The sequence below is a fragment of the Capra hircus genome, chromosome 17, assembly GCF_001704415.2.
Source record: "Capra hircus breed San Clemente chromosome 17, ASM170441v1, whole genome shotgun sequence".
In the NCBI taxonomy this organism is placed as follows: Eukaryota; Metazoa; Chordata; class Mammalia; order Artiodactyla; family Bovidae; genus Capra; species Capra hircus.
In genome coordinates, this window is record NC_030824.1 from 7,029,322 (window position 1) to 7,045,920 (window position 16,599).

The 16,599-nt window shown below is 43.7% G+C and overlaps 1 protein-coding gene across 1 annotated transcript in view; it reads right to left on the reverse strand.

The window, feature by feature from the left end:
* SVOP (SV2 related protein) overlaps window positions 1-16,599 on the reverse strand; it is a 68,138-nt gene that overhangs the window by 20,155 nt on the left and 31,384 nt on the right. The window contains exon 6 of the mRNA XM_005691591.3: window positions 12,427-12,551. Coding sequence (XP_005691648.1) covers window positions 12,427-12,551 — 125 coding nt within the window. The remainder of the gene's footprint in view (window positions 1-12,426; window positions 12,552-16,599) is intronic.

Sequence of the window (16,599 nt, forward strand, 5' to 3'; positions counted from 1 at the left end):
TCTTTGTTTGCATGTGTTTTCCTTAGGATGGATTCTTATAGTAGAACTTGAGTCAAAGGGTATGCATATTTTAAGGCTTTTGATAAATATCACCAAAGTGGTTCCCAAAAATGTTGTTCCAATTTATATTCCTACAAGTACCTCTCTCAACACAAACCATTAGGAATTTCATTAACTCAGATTTGAGAATGGAGACCAATTGCCAGCATTGTAAAAGATGACAGTGATTATCACGAATGACTTTGAAATTTTATTAATATTCTCCAAATGGTGTTCCTGTATTATTTTTAAAAATCAATAATACTGAAATAAGAAGTGTGTTTGCGTTTTTCTCCACCAAATTAAAGTCAAGTTACTAACCATGAAAAAATGTGCTATAGTATATTCTGAGGGCAAAGCTAATCCTTAGATGTCAAGGATTTGTTTGGACATGATATAATGAACTTAGAGCATGCAACCTTTTTATTTTAAAGTGGTACATGAATGCATTCTCATTGGAAATAATCTAGCAATATGCAAGAATACAAAGTATCTGAAGAATCTTCCTCTTCCTCCTCACCCCTGCTTCCATTCCCCTGCCCCAAAGCCATGACTAATAGCAGTTTGCTTTGCAAACTTCAGCCCCTTCTCTATGTAAATGAATATATAAATTTAAAACTGAACAGACATTTTTCCAAAGAAGACATAACAGATGGTTAGAGGCACATGAAAAGATGTTCAACATCACAAATCATCAGGGAAATGCAAGTCAAAACCACCGTGAGCTATCACCTCACACCTGTCAGAATGGTCATTATCAAAAAGACAACAAATAACAAGCATTGATGAGGATGCGGACAGAGAAGAATCCTCATGCAGCGCTGGTGGGAATGTAAATTGGTGCAGTCACTATGGAAAACATTATGGGGCTGCCTCAAAAATTAAAAAGAGGACCATCATATGATCCAGCAATTCCACTCCTGGGTATTCATCTGAAAAAATGAAAACATATGCACCTCTGTGTCCACCGCAGCATTACTTACAATAGCCAAGGTTCAGAAGCAACCTGTGTCCAACAACAGACAAATGGACAAAGAAGATGTGGCTGCTGCTGCTGCTAAGTCGCTTCAGTCATGTCCAACTCTGTACGACCCCATAGATGGCAGCCCACCAGGCTCCCCCGTCCCTGGAATTCTCCAGGCAAGAACACTGGAGTGGGTTGCCATTTCCTTCTCCAATGCATGAAAGTGAAAAGGGAAAGTGAAGTTGCTCAGTCGTGTCTGACTCTTTGTGACCCCATGGACTGCAGCCTACCAGGCTGCTCCGTCCATGGGATTTTCCAGGCAAGAGTACTGGAGTGGGGTGCCATCGCCTTCCCCGAAGATGTGGCAATAAACATATATATACACACACGTACACACATACATTTATATATACACAATATTAACCACTAAAAAAGAATTAAATCTTGTAATTTGCAACAACATGGATGAACGTAGAGAGTATTATACTAAGAGAAGTAAGTCAGAGAAAGACAAATGCTGTGTGATTTCACTTACATGTGAAATCTCAAAAACAGAACAAATAAACAAACATAGCAAGCAGAAACAGAGTCGTAGATACAGAGAACAAGACAGGTGGTTGCGGGGGGGGCGGTGGAGAAAGTGACGACCAGGTGACAGACATGAAGAGGTAAAAACTTCCAGCTGCAAATAAATGAGTCACGGGTATGAAACGCACGCTGTGAGGTCTACACGCTGGAATTAATTACATAATAATTGGGCTTTCCATGGGGGCACTAGTGGTAAAGAATCCGCCTGTCAATGCAGGAGATGGCAGAGACATGGGTTTGATCCCTGGGTCGGGAAGACCTGCTGGAGGAGGAAATAATTACCTGCTCCAGTATTCTTGCCTGGAAAATTCCATAGACAGAGGAGCCTGGTGGGCCACAGTCCATGGAGCAACAAATTCAGACACGACTGAGCACAATAGTAATAATAAATTTAACCATGGTATCTTTTTTCTTCCCTTCCCTTCTCCTTCCTTCCCACACATGCAGTGTATGGCCAGTGTTCCATTCATACACATGGCCCCATTCTTACCACTCCCGGCTATGCCAGTCCAACTCACAACTGTCAGCACCTGGAAGTCTTCCCTGAGTGCTTTCCCTGGTCATTAAAGCTTGCTTTGCCAACCCATGTGGTAGACCAGAAGTGCCAAGGAATTTAAACTTCCCAGGAGCAGCTCTCAACAAACGACAGTTCACTCGTCTCTTGAACAGGACAATCTGGAGAATGTGTTGCAGTCTCTCAGGGGAAAGTCCTTGCTCCTGAGTGCCTATGTCAGGACCTGCTCCTGATAAGACAGTTTGGAAGTCTTTCCATAATAATCTATATCGATCTACCAGATTTTTTTTTTCAGATTATTTTTTAACAGCTCCAATCCTATTGATGAACTTAGATTGTTTTCAGTTTCTTGTTTTTGTAGCCTATGCCACAAGGAACATCTCTTCCTGTAATTGTGCCCCGCATCTGGCCATTATTTATAGCACTTCATTATGAAAAAGAGTAATTTGGGATTCATTCAAAGTAGGGGATTATTGCAATCACGTTAAAGAGTCAAAGAAAGAGCAATGAAATTAGCAACGCCAAGAAGCAAATGATACAGACGTGAGTAAATCCCCTCTGTGAGTAATTGCATTTTTGGCACGTGGCAGTTAGAGATTTGCCATTTGGATCACACGCTTGGAGAGAAATAACCTGGGACCTCCATCTGGCATTTCTGCTTGGTCTTTGGGGAAAGAGCAGCGTCAAGGTCAGATGTGTGAGCAAGCTGATTCTAGATAACAAATCTGAAGAAACTTCTGAGGCAGGGCTCAAGGTAGAACAGATGGGCAGCTACCTGGGGTATTTGTCTTTAAGAGTGGCTAAAACACTCTGTCACTCTTAAGGACAAATATAGGATGCCAGGTAAGGCAGGCTTCCAGCTCATAGGTAAGTAGTGTTTCCGCTGAGATACACGGTGCCCTCTACTGGAAATAATAAACCATCTCCCCGGGTGCTAGCCTGCGTCTTCTATATTTTTTTGTGAGGCAGGATGTGACTGGTGATGGAAGTAAACTCCGATGCTGTAAAGAACAATATTGCATAGGAACCTGGAATGTTAGGCCCATGAATCAAGGTAAATTGGAAGTGGTCAATTTACCTTGAGATGGCAAGAGGAATCAGTGATCTAAAATGGACTGGAATGGGTGAATTTAACTCAGATGACCATTATATCTACTACTGTGGGCAAATATCCCTTAGAAGAAATGGAGTAGCCCTCATAGTCAACAAAGAGTCCAAAATGCAGTACTTGGATGCAATCTCAGAAATGACAGAATGATCTCTGTTCGTTTCCAAGGCAAACCATTTAGTATCACAGTAATCCAAATCTATGCCCCAACAAGTAATGCTGAAGAAGCTGAAGTTGAACGGTTCTATGAAGACCTACAAGACCTTCTAGAACTAACACCCCAAAAAGATGTCCTTTTCATTATAGGGGAAATGCAAAAGCAGGAAGTCAAGAGATACCTGGAGTAACAGGCAAATTCGGCCTTGGAGTACAAAATGAATCAGGGCAAAGGCTAACAGAGTTTTGCCAAGAGAACGCACTGGTCATAACAAATACCCTCTTCCAATAACACAAGAGAAGACTCTACACATGGACATCACCAGATGGTCAACACCGAAATCAGATTGATTGTATTCTTTGCAGCCAAAGATGGAGAAGCTCTATACAGTCAGCAAAAACAAGACCAGGAGCTGACTGTGGCTTAGATCATGAACTCCTTATTGCCAAATTCAGACTTAAATTGAAAAAGGAGGGAAAACCACTAGACCATTCAGGTATGACCTAAATCAAATCCTTATGATTATACACTGGAAGTGACGAACAGATTCAAGGGATTACATCTGATAGACAGAGTGCCTGAAGAACTATGGACAGATGTTCCTGGCACTGTACAAGAGGCAGGGATCAAGAACATTCCCAAGAAAAAGAAATGCAAAAAGGCAAACTGGCTGTCTGAGGAGGCCTTACAAATAGCTGAGAAAAGAAGAGAAGCAAAAGGCAAAGGAGAAAAGGAAGGATATACCCATTTGAATTCAGAGTTCCAAATATCAGGGAGAGATAAGAAAGCCTTCCTTAGTGATCAATGCAAAGAAATAGAGGAAAACAATAGAATGGGAAAGACTAGAGATCTCTTCAAGAAAATTAGAGATACCAAGGGAACATTTCATGCAAAGATGGGCTCGATAAAGGACAGAAAGGGTATGGACCTTAGAGAAGCAGAAGATATTAAGAAGAGGTGGCAAAAATACACAGAACAACTATACAAAAAAGATCTTCATGACCCAGATAACCACGATGGTGTGATCACTCACCTAGAGCCAGACATCCTCGAATGCGAAGTCAAGTGGGCCTTAGAAAGCATCACTACGAACAAAACTAGTGGAGGTGATAGAATTCCAGTTGAGCTATTTCAAATCCTGAAAGATGATGCTGTGCAAGTGCTGCACTCAATATGTCAGCAAATCTGGAAAACTCAGCAGTGGCCACAGGACTGGAAAAGGTCAGTTTTCATTCCAATTCCAAAGAAGGGCAATGCCAAAAAAAGTTCAAACTACCACACAATGGCACTCATTTCACAAGCTAGCAAAGTAATGCTCAAAATTCTCCAAGCTAGTCTTCAATAGTACATGAACTGAGAACTTCCAGATGTTCAAGCTGGATTTAGAAAAGGCAGAGGAACCAGAGATCAAATTGCCAACATCTGCTGGATCATAGAAAAAGCAAGAGAATTCCAGAAAAACATCTACTTCTGCTTCATTGACTATACTAAAGTCTTGACTGTGTGGATCATGAGAAACTGGAAAATTCTTAAAGAGATGGAAATACCAGACCACCTTACCTGCCTCCTGAGAAATCTATATGCAGGTCAAAAAGCAACAGTTAGAACTGGACATGGAACAACAGACTGGTTCCAAATCAGGAAAGGAGTACTTCAAGATTGTATATTGTCACCCTGCTTATTTAACTTATATACAGAGTACATCGTGTGAAATGCTGGGATGGATGAAACACAGGTTGGAATCAAGATTGCCAGGAGAAATATCAGTAACCTCAGATATTCAGATGACACCACCCTTATGGCAGAAAATGAAGAAGAACTAAACGGCCTCTTGATGAAAGTGAGAGAGTAAAAAAGTTCGCTTAAAACTCAACATTCAGAAAACTAAGATCATGGATCTGGTCCCATCACTTCATGGCAAATAAATGAGGAAACAATGGAAACAGTGACATACTTTATTTTGGGGGGCTCCAAAATCACTGCAGATGGTGACTGCAGCCATGAAATTAAAAGACGCATGCTCCTTAGAAGAAAAGCTATGACCAACCTAGATAGCATGTTAAAAAGCAGAGACATTACTATGCTGACAAAGTTCCATCTAGTCAAAGCTATAGTTTTTCCAGTAGTCATGTATGGATGTGAGAGTTGGACCATAAAGAAAGCTGAGCACCAAAGAATTGGTGCTTTTGAAGTGTGGTGTTGGAGAAGACTCTTGAGAGTCCCTTGGACTGCAAGGAGATCCAACCAGTCCATCCTAAAGGAAATCAGTCCTGAATATTCATTGGAAGGACTGATGCTGAAGCTGAAACTCCGATACTTTAGCCACCTGATGCGAAGAACTGACTCATTGGAAAAGACCCTGATGCTAGGAAAGATTGAAGGTGGGAGGAGAAGGGGATGACAGAGGATGAGATGGTTGGATGGCATCACCGACTGGATGGACCTGAGTTTGAGCAAGCTCTGGGAGTTGGTGATGGATGGGGAAGCCTGGTGTGCTGCAGTCCATGGGGTTGTAAAGAGTTGGATACAACTGAGAGACTGAACTTAGTTACTTAACTATGTGCAACTATTTTTGCCTGGAAAATTCCATGGACAGAGGAGCCTAGAGGTCTACAGTCCATGGGGTCTTAAAGAGTCAGACATGACTGAGTGACTGAGCAATTAGAGGTGATTATTGTTTTGGGGTTCCTATGTGCATTTTTCTAAAGTTTCTAAAACAAAAATGTATTGTTTACTGCCTCTCCTCTTCACATCAGTATTTAAAACACTGAATCACCCCCTTCTCAGGCTCAGTGGATGGCCCTATGCAAGAAAATGGAAAGTGAACAAATAATTCTTTCTTCAGCCTCCCAACACCAAACCCTAAGAGAACAATCCATGTTGCTTTGCTTTTCTTTCTATTAAAATAGATCTTCCCACATCCAACTTTTCTTATTTAGACACTATTTAGTTTTCATTTAGTGTTAGCTAGAAATATCACTTCTCTTTTCTGGAACATAGACATGTCTTCGAGATTTATCTCTACTCCTTAGCACTTAAGCCTGTTTAAAAATTAAGCAAAACAAAAACTTTAAAATGTCAACACTGCCAAAAAAATGAATACTCTACAGCTACTACTGGATTCCACTATCCTATCACTTAATTTTCATTGTAAAAGAAACTGCTTAGTGGCCTAAATGAGTAAACATTCATTATTTCCCCCCAAAATGTATTGTTTGTAATGATCAAGTTACATTTTACTCTTTTGCTTGGATTAAAGTCTCTTTCTTCTTGTGGCTATGTAAATTGGTATAGTCATTATGGAGAACAGTATGGAGTCTCCCTAAAAAACTAAAAATAGAGTTATCATGTGATCCTGGAATACCACTCTGGGGCATATATTCAGAGAAAACCATACTCTGGGAAGACAATACACCTCAGTGTTGACTGAAGCACTGTTCGCAATAGCTAAGACATGGAAATAACTTAACTGTTCATCAACAAAGAAATGGATAAAGAAGATGTGGTTTATTTATACAACAGACTATTACTCAACCACAAACAAAGAATGAAATACTGTCATTTGCAGCAACAGGAACAGACCTAGAGATCACCATGCTAAGTGGAGAAAGCCAGAGGGAAAAAGATAAATATCATATGATATTGCTTATATGTGGAAACTAGAAAAAAGGTACGAGTGAACTTATATAATACGAAACAGAAATAGACCCAGAGACAGAAAAGAAACTCCTGGTTACCGAAGGGGAAGGCGGGGGAGAGGCTTAGGGAACAGAGATGAGTCAGTTATGGCCATGCTGGCCTAGCCAGCGCCCGGCCAACTCGCCAGCTGACAAAAGACACAAGAGTAAGTCTTGCAGAGGTGAGAGCCACCAAAATACCAATCTGCAGAATCATGGGTTAAATCCATTGTCATTTTAAGCCATATGCACTGGAGTAGTTTGTTACAAAGCAAAAGGAAACTACATTCCACTTACTAACCACCTGTCCTTAGGCAAATTCCTCAGGATCGCTGGGCCTCAGTTTTCTTATCTGTTAAATGGGGATAGTAGGGTTGTTCGATGGACAAGAAGAGGTAGTGTGAAGAGAGGGCTTGGCATGGCTCCCCACGCTAGGGAGGCACTCCACTCATTATTATCAGCGTCACTACCAATGATACTGTCATTGTTATTATCGTCAAGGACCCATGTGAACACCTTCTTTCGGGGAAGCGAAAAAAGAAACAAGAAATAAAGGGAGAGGAGTTAGAAACACAAAAATTAGGGCAGAGGGATGGGCTCTTTATTAACAATATAATTGCTATATGAATTGATGGATGTCAGCTAAACACACTGTGTTAATCATTTGCGAGATACAGAAGTCATTATGCCTTAAACAGTTGTTTTGTTGTTTAGTGGCTAAGTTACGTCCGACTCTTTTGCGACCCCATGGACTATAGCCCGCCAGGCTCCTCTGTCCATGGGATTTCCCAAGCAAGAATACTGGAGTGGGTTGCCATTTCCTTCTCCAGGGGATTTTTGCAACCCAGGGATTAAAGCCACCTGGCAAGGCCACAGCTTATAAGTGCTGTATATCAATTCCATCTCAATAAAACTAAGAGAAAAACATCATTTCAATTAAAAAAAATGTAATAATATAATTTTGCATTTATACTAAATACAGAGTATATTATAAGGATTTCTGATTGTTGAACTTTTAAAAATAATATAGCAAAATCTTCCTCACTTGATTTTGTGAAGTGGCACAACTGGGTAAAGTCCTTCTAGAGGAATGGAAACTCTCAGTTACATTTAATTACACAAAAATATTTTCAACTAAATGTTTCCAAATAATGAACTTAGGGGAACCATTTTTATAACTAGATAAGAGCTTTGCATAATTAAGCCATGATTATTTTATGTAAATAGCTGGCATGAAAGTGCCTGGGAATCAAATGAGTCTCCTAGATGGCTAAAATATTTCTTCTGTAACTTTTTTTTTGACCTCGCCACGTGTAATGCAGGATCTTAGCTCCCCAGCCAGGGATCAAACCAGTGTCCCCTGCAGTGGAAGTGTAGTCTTAAACCCTGGACCTCCAGGGAAGACCCTCTTCTATAATTCTGTGTGTGGTTTTTATTTGCCCTCCTTTTGCTAACCATGTGATCTTACACATGCTACTGCTATAAAGCCTCAGTTTCCTTACCTGGAGAATGGAGGTCGTCATATCTACGCCTTAAGGTTTTGCAAGTTTAGAATGGTCATGTGTTTGGAATGTAGTAATAGCTCAATAAACAGACAGACGTGCTATTGCAGCATTAAATAAAAGAACAGCTAAATGGGGAGGCATCACATTTGGGAAGCAGGGGAAGGGGGCAGACAGGCCAACTTGGAACCGTCAAGATACCCAGTAAGGGGGTAAAGGCCCACCCAGCTGCTCTGTGTCCTTAATTTTATTCCCTTGGTGTCCTGCCCTCCCTGGCTGAAGATCTCTTCCCTTTGCAGTTTCCGGAGGTGGTTTTTTCTCCCCTCCAGTGACTCAGCCATTGGAATCTCATCAGCTTATAGCCTTCTACAGGTTCCTGAGAATTTGTTTCCCTGACAGCACCTTTTTCTTGCTTTCTAGCACCATTCGAGATTTATTTCTTATGCCTTCTGTATTACTTCCAGAAAATGTGGAAGATGACCCAGAAAAGAGCACTTCTCATGGCACCATCTTCAACAAGAATCACTGGGGATGTTCATAAGCCCCGGTTCCTTTCCCTACTCTCCTATGGCCAGAAATTCCAGGGCTGGGATGTAAGGAGGCTGGACCTACTGCCATCTCCCCAAGCATCCCTGGGAGAGGAATTTCATGTGTTCCTCTCTGAGTTCATCCCTTCCAGCCACGAGGGGGAAACGGTCCCAAAGTCAATGAATGGCTCACAAACAGGGCAGTGGCTGGAACAGCAGGAATTCCTGGAGTTGGGCCAGAAGTGGAACAGATTGACCACAAGCCCCTGCCAGCCAAGGTTAACAGGCTTGGTGTAATGGCCTCTGCTTTAAGCTCCAGTGGTTCTTAAGCTCATCCCCGATCTAGGAGTCCTTGTCCAATACCTGCTTTGCACAGCCCTGGAGGATCAATGATGAATAATAACCCAGGGAAGGGCTGAGCGGAACTGAGAGCCTCTAAGTGGGAGAAAGGGCTTCCCAGGAGGTGCTAGTGCTAAAGAACCTGCCTGCCAATGCAGGAGATCTAAGGGAAGAGGTTCAGCCCCTGAGTCGGGGAGATCCCCTGGAGAGGACACAGCAACCCACTCCAGTATTCTTGCCTGGAGAATCCCATGGACAGGGGAGCCTGGCAGGCTACAGTCCATAGGGTCGCAAAGAGTCACGACGGAAGCGACCTAGTGCACACGCACGCAAGCACCTCGGAAGGGTCCAGGGGAGGGACTGTAACGGACGTATCGCCTGGATTCCCCCTTCAGGGCTGAGGCACACAGTCCCTCTGGCATGACCAGGAATGTTGCCTGCTGAGAGCTCGGGGTTGAGCCCCTTGCAGGAACTGCCTTGGCCCAAAGTAGCTAACTTCCCCCAAGGTCAGGCTCCCTCCTTGAGGGCAGCCCACATCCAAGGTGGCTGATGTGAACGGACAAAGGTCCAGCCCCCATCCTCAGTATGGGACATCTAAAGGGCCATCCCAGCTTCTGAACCCTAAGGATCAGCTGAGGCCCCTATCAGCTGTTACAATCACATGGCAACTTAGCTTCTCCCTCTGCCCAGCCCTGTTTTTCTGACTCCTTTACAGGTGTTGATCTTCGTGGCCTCTTGCACACGTATCTCGATTTGTCTGTGTCCCAGGATGTCAGCCTGAAACAGGGACCATGTCTGTTTGGCTCACTGCTGTACCCGCAGTACCTAGCACTGGCCTGTGTCACCACAGGAGCTCAAGAAAATGCCGGTTGAGGGGATTCCTTGGTGGTCCAGTGGTTAACACTTGGGCTTTCACTGCTGTGAACTTGGCTTTGATCCCTGGGAGGGGAACTAAGATCCCACAAGCTACGTGGTACGGGGAGGAAAAAATTGGTTGAATGAATGAATAAAACTAAAAAGAAACTCCCTGGTCCTAAATAACTGCAACCGGATTCCTTACTTCCAGCCTAGCCAACCCATCACTGCCAGATTAATTCTTTTAAAGTACCTCTCCTGCTTGAAATCTTTCAGTGGCTTCCCACTCATCTGCAGACAATCCCTTTGACCTGACATTCAAGACCTTGTATAAGCTTGCCCTAGTCTATTGGGGCTTCCTAAATGGCTCAGTGGTCAAGAATCCGCCTACCAAGCTGGAGGTGTGGGTCGTTCCCTGGATGGGGAAGCGTCCCTGCAGTAGGAAATGGGAACCCACTCCAATATTCTTGCTGGGAAATCCCACGGACAGAGGAGCCTGGTGGGCTACGGTCCATGGGGTCGCAAAGAGTCGGAAACGACTTAGCGACTAAATGGCAGCAGCCACCTGGTCTACGTGGCCCATCTCAGGGTTTTCAATTCTCACATTTCTCAGCCAAACAAGCTAACTGAACGGGACCACTAGCCTTCCTCAGACTCAGCTATGGCTTCCTCTTTTTCACGAAATTCCCTTCTTATGAAATATCCTACATATTCCCCATCTTCTTGGATCTCTCTGAATCCTTTTAATTGTTCATAGCAAGGCAGTGGAAATCAATGGTTAGAGCCCAGGCTCTGGAGATAGAGGGTGTGGGTTCCGACTGCAACCCTACCTCTTGTAACTGTGTCATCTGGGGCAAGTTACCTCCCCTCTCTGTAACCTTAGTTTCTTTATCTGTAAAATAGGATTAATAATAGAATCCACCTCATAGGGAAATTGGGGAGATTAAATGAGACAGTCTGGGCAAACTGCTTAGAACAGCACTTGCCCCTTAATATCGGCTATTAATCACCATCCTTTAGAGTGGGGTCAACACTTTTTTGACAAAGGTCTGGAAAGTAAATACTTCAGGTTTGCAGGCCACAGAGTTTCTACTGAGACTACTCAACTCTGTTGCTGAAGCACCAAAACAGGTGTAGATAACACGTCAGTGCATGGTGTGGCTGTGTTCCAATAAAACTTTATTTAGAGATCCAGTTGGCAGTTCAGATTCGGTCCAGCTGCCACAAGCTGCCAATCTCTGCTTCAGAATTCCCCAGTCTCCCAGGACACAGTGACGTCTTCCTACAATCCTGACTACTCTCAGTATCTTAATAACAGTAAAAACAAAATAACACATAACTTACAAAATAGTTAGCCCCACCCCCTTCCCTGATAGTTCGGTTGGTAAAGAATCTGCCTGCAATGCAGGAGACCCCGGTTCGATTCCTGGGTCAGGAAGATCCCCTGGGGAAGGGATTGGCTACCCACGCCAGTATTCTTGGGCTTCCCTTGTAGCTCAGCCGGTAAAGAATCTGCCTGCAATATGGAAGACATGGGTGCAGTCCCTGGGTTGGGAAGATCTCCTGGAGAAGCGAAAGACTACCCACTCCAGTACTCTGGCCTGGAGAATGCCATGGACTGTATAGTCCAAGGGGTCGCAAAGAGTTGGACACGATTGAGCGACTTCCCCTTTCACTTTGACTTCTTGCCTTGTGGTCAAGTTAGAAACCGGTAAAAGGGAGCAGGCAGGGTAGTTAAAAGCATGGATGTTGCAGGCGGACAGTTTCCAGGTCTTAGTTCCAACTGCACCCTGTGTGACTAGGGCAAATGATTTCACCTGCTGAGCCTCAGTTTTCTCAGCTGTAAAATGGGGATTGCTCTAATTCAATGCCCCTGCACATCTTCTGAGGCTGCTGCACCATGTCCAAGAGAAATGTCCCGTCAATGCCAGATCTACCGTTTTGATGATCATTTCACCTCTCTGTCTCTCCAGCTGTCGTGTTGCTTTTGCTGCTGTTAATCATTACAGTACCGACAGTGACACTCTCCTCTGGCTCCATCAGAGTCCCTGGGTAGCAGCAGCCCCAGTGTATGTACCATCTTTGCATCCTTCCGAGCCCATGAACATCGCTGCCTGGCTGCCTGGCTGGTTGGCCAGAGCTGGGTCTTTACTTACGACTGCGGGACCCCTCCGATCCCGAAGCCCACCAGGCCCCGGAGCACCAGGATCCAGCTGTACACGGGCGCAAACGCACTGAGGATTCCATAGTACAGGGTCCAGAGCACGCTGATCTTCAGTCCCTGCGGAGAAGGAAGACACCCAATCACAGGGCTTCTCAGCATCTCCAGGTCACACGCCCCTGCACATGTTCAAGGTCACCATAGGGTGGCGGTAAAGGGTAATCCACACAGCCAAAGGGATACTAGGTGTTCTCTGGGTGGTGGTGCCAACTCTGAGGGGGAGTGTGGGAAAACTGTGGGGTGTTCTTAGCAGTCCCAGTGATTGGCAGTTAAGAGACAGGTCCCAGGGACTTTCCTGGTGGGCCAGCAGTTAAGACTCTGTACTTCCACTTTAGGAGGTACGGGGTTCAATTTCTGGTCGGAGAACTAAGATCTCACATGCTGTGTGGTGCAGCCAAGATTTTTTTTTAATAGACAGGTCCCAGAGATGCTAGATGTCCCACACAGCACATGAGACATGAAGACTCACCTCACACAAGCTTGAATCGAACTTCCCACCAGATATTGAACCATGCAGCTGCTAACTGTTATGACTCTCTCCACCTAGACCTTTCTGATTTACATATAAACAGGATTTGGGAAGGCGGGTCACACCCTCCAAAAGAATCCCTGCGGGAAATTTTTCAGGAAAGCAACTTCTAGATCAATCAAAGTAAGATACACTTTGTTTTATCTGGAATTTTACAGAATTATCTGTTCGGAAACCCGTGTTGCCAGTGGAAAAGCCATGTGTGATATTTGAGTGACCGAGTGTGAATACAGCGTCCGTCTGCCTTCATGGGACTATGTGTATCTATGAATAGATCTGAATCTTATTTTGAAATGTCAGATATACAAAGAAAAAGCATCGAGATTTCATTAAATCCAAACTTATTTATAATTGGGGCGATCCTTTCAGGATCTAGGCAGAGTAGTATGTGACTATTTGCATATTGAAAGGAAATTTATTAATTACTTCTTTAAAAAATGTCCTCCCTTGTGGCCTAGTTAAGATATTATAACTGACTTCCTTTTAAAAGCTGTGTAAGTGGGAATTCCCTGAGGGCTCAATGGTAAAGAATCCACCTGCCAATGCAGGAGGCACAGGTTTGATGCCCAGTCCAGGAAGATCCCACGTGCCAGGGAGCAATTAATTCCGGGCACCACAACTATTGAGCCTGCGTGCTAGAGCCTGGGAGCCACAACCACTGAGCCCACAGCCACAATTACCGAAGGCCGAACACTCTAGGGCCCGCGCTCTGCAACAAGAGAGGCCACTGCCACAAGAAGCCTGTGCACTCCAGCTGGAGAGCAGCCCCTGCCTGCTGCAACTAGAGAAAAGCCCGTGTAGCGACAAAGAGCCAGCACAGCCAAAACAATTAATTAAATGGAAAAAACTGTATACATGACTAGGCTACTTTATCTCGGAAATTATTTCTGGATTATTGGGGGCACTACAAAAATTTTATAATTTTTTTTTTAAATAAAGGAGACATTGTAGGGAATTCCCTGGCAATTCAGCAGTTAGGACCTGGTGCTTTCTCTGCTGTGGCCTGGGTTTTCGATCCCTGATCTTGAAGCTAAGATCCCACAAGCCACACCACATGGCTGGGAAAAAAAAAAAAGATGTTGTATTTTATGGGGTTGAGAATCACCTGCTGCTAAGTCGCTTCAGTCATGTCTGACTCTGTGCAACCCCATAGACAGCAGCCCACCAGGCTCCGCCGTCCCTGGGATTCTCCAGGCAAGTACAGTGGAGTGGGTTGCCATTTCCTTCTCCAATGCAGGAAAGTGAAAAGTGAAAGCGAAGTTGCTCAGTCGTGTCCGACTCTTTGTGACCCCATGGACTGCAGCCTACCAGGCTCCTCCGTCCATGGGATTTTTCAGGCAAGAGTACTGGAGTAGGGTGCCATTTCCTTCTCCTAGGAACACAAAATTGCAGGAGAAACCTGGCATATATTCCTGGAGTGTTAATTACGCTTAGAGATGGAGAAAAAAATTAAGGGCAAATGTGATTGAAAATGGCATTTTTTATAACACAACCAACACCAAAAGTGTTCTGGAGTAGAATGCAAATGTACCATGAATATTAGACCTGCCACATGAGGTCTGGGCGGACTACCCTGTCAGGGAGTGTTTAACAGGAGGATTGCTACGTGCTGTTTCTCATAAGTCCTTTGTTTCTTATCAAGTGGAGCAGCAAGCTGCTCCCAGGAACTGAGCTCATTATGTGAGACAGGCTTGAATCTCCTTTAGTAAACATTCTCTTTACGACAAAACTGCTTAGTCTCGATCCCCTTTCTTGAGATATGGATTGTCTCCAGGTCTTGTGACCATTATTAACCCCCTGTTCCCTCGGTAACGGTTGCTGTATGTTTGGTTTTCTGATCTTTATCATTGTCGAAAGAAATTTCTTGTACAACAGCCTATATGTACTCAGAGAAAGATTATTAAAGCACCTTTGCTCCATCAGAGCTTGGGTCCCCATGTCTTTCTGTTTTTCTTTCTTTCTCTCTCTCTCTGGCTAATTCTCTGGAGCGTAGAAACCCATTGTGCTCACTCTCCTGCCCGGGCTTCCAAGACCCCCTTGAGAAGGCGCCCTGTGCCTTCGTCAGCGATGCAAGCCCTGTGTCAAGGGCTTTATTGGTTCTCTAAGAAAACCAGGGAATATCAGCCTGTTTCACTTTCTTACCATCGACTCCGGACTGCCAGGGCCCAGTCCATTAAAGAACCCCAACACTGCCCTTTGCAGCACCCTTCCTAGATCTGCAGGATTGAATTCACCCTCTGTCCACTGCCTTCTCTGCATACCCCTACCCCTCAACCCTTGCTTCAGGGAGAAAGTGTGAGATATTCTAATTTTAGCTTTAAAATGAAAATGAATTAAAAGAGACTAGAGAGGGAATTTGGAAGTCTACCATACATGATCTCAGTCTTTTGGAAAATGATTTTAGGTTGTAGAGAGAATGTTTTAAATGACTTTGCACCACTTTGCAAGAGTGTGATTAACTTTTCATTTTAATCCTCACTCTTCTGATTATGCTTAAAAGGAAGTGTCCGTGGGATGCTGGTCTATCTTAACACCACTTAAAAAATTTTATTTTATATTGGAGTCTAGCTGATTTACAAGGCTGTGAGAGTTTCAGGTGGACAGCAAGGGGACTCAGTCACACATAGACATTTGTCCTTTCTCCCCCAAACCCCCCTCCCATCCACTCTGCCACATAACATCCAGCAGAGTTCCTTTTGCTACACAGTAGGACTTTGTTGGTTATCTATTTAAAATACAGAAGTGTGTACATGTCCATCCCAAACTCTCTAAGTATCCCTTACCGCTTCCCCCCACCATCCTTCCACCCGGGTAACCATCTTTAACATCTTTTCAAACATCTGCTAATCTTATTCTTTAACAGAGGGAGCAATGAGGCAACCATACCAGCTAGAATTTTATAACATTGTTTTCCTTGTATTTATTTTTGCAGGTATTTCTTACTTAGGGCAATTGCTATTGATTTCCCATTTAAGACTCTAAATCAAGTTTCCTTTTCAAAAAACATGCATCTAAGGATTTTTTTAATATTGATATAAAGAAAGATATTAAGTACATAAGAGAATACGTGGGGCAGGAATGATTAAAGTCTAGGGAGATCTGGATCTATTGCAATAAATAATAATAAATAAAAAAGCAACGTTTCGGCTCCCCTTTCTAAACCCAGGGCTACACAACTAAATAACAACAACAAGGATACAGGTACCTGCCACAGGCTTAGTTCCTTTCTTCCGATTTGACCTAACTTACTAGGGACTATCTTTTTTTTTTTAATTGAAGAATAATTGCTTTACATCATTCTTTTGGTTTCTGCCAAACATCAACATGAATCAGCCATAGGTATACATATGTCCCTTCATTAGGGATCTTCTTCCTTGGAACCTGAGAAGCCTTGAATCAGAAATGAGACATCATTAGTGGCTGCTGCTGCTGCTGCTAAGTCACTTCAGTTGTGCCCGACTCTGTGCGATGCCAAAGACGGCAGCCCACCAGGCTCCCCTGTCCCTGGGATTCTCCAGGCAAGAACACTGGAGTGGGTTGCCATTTCCTTCTCCAATGCATGAAAGTGAAAAGTGAAAG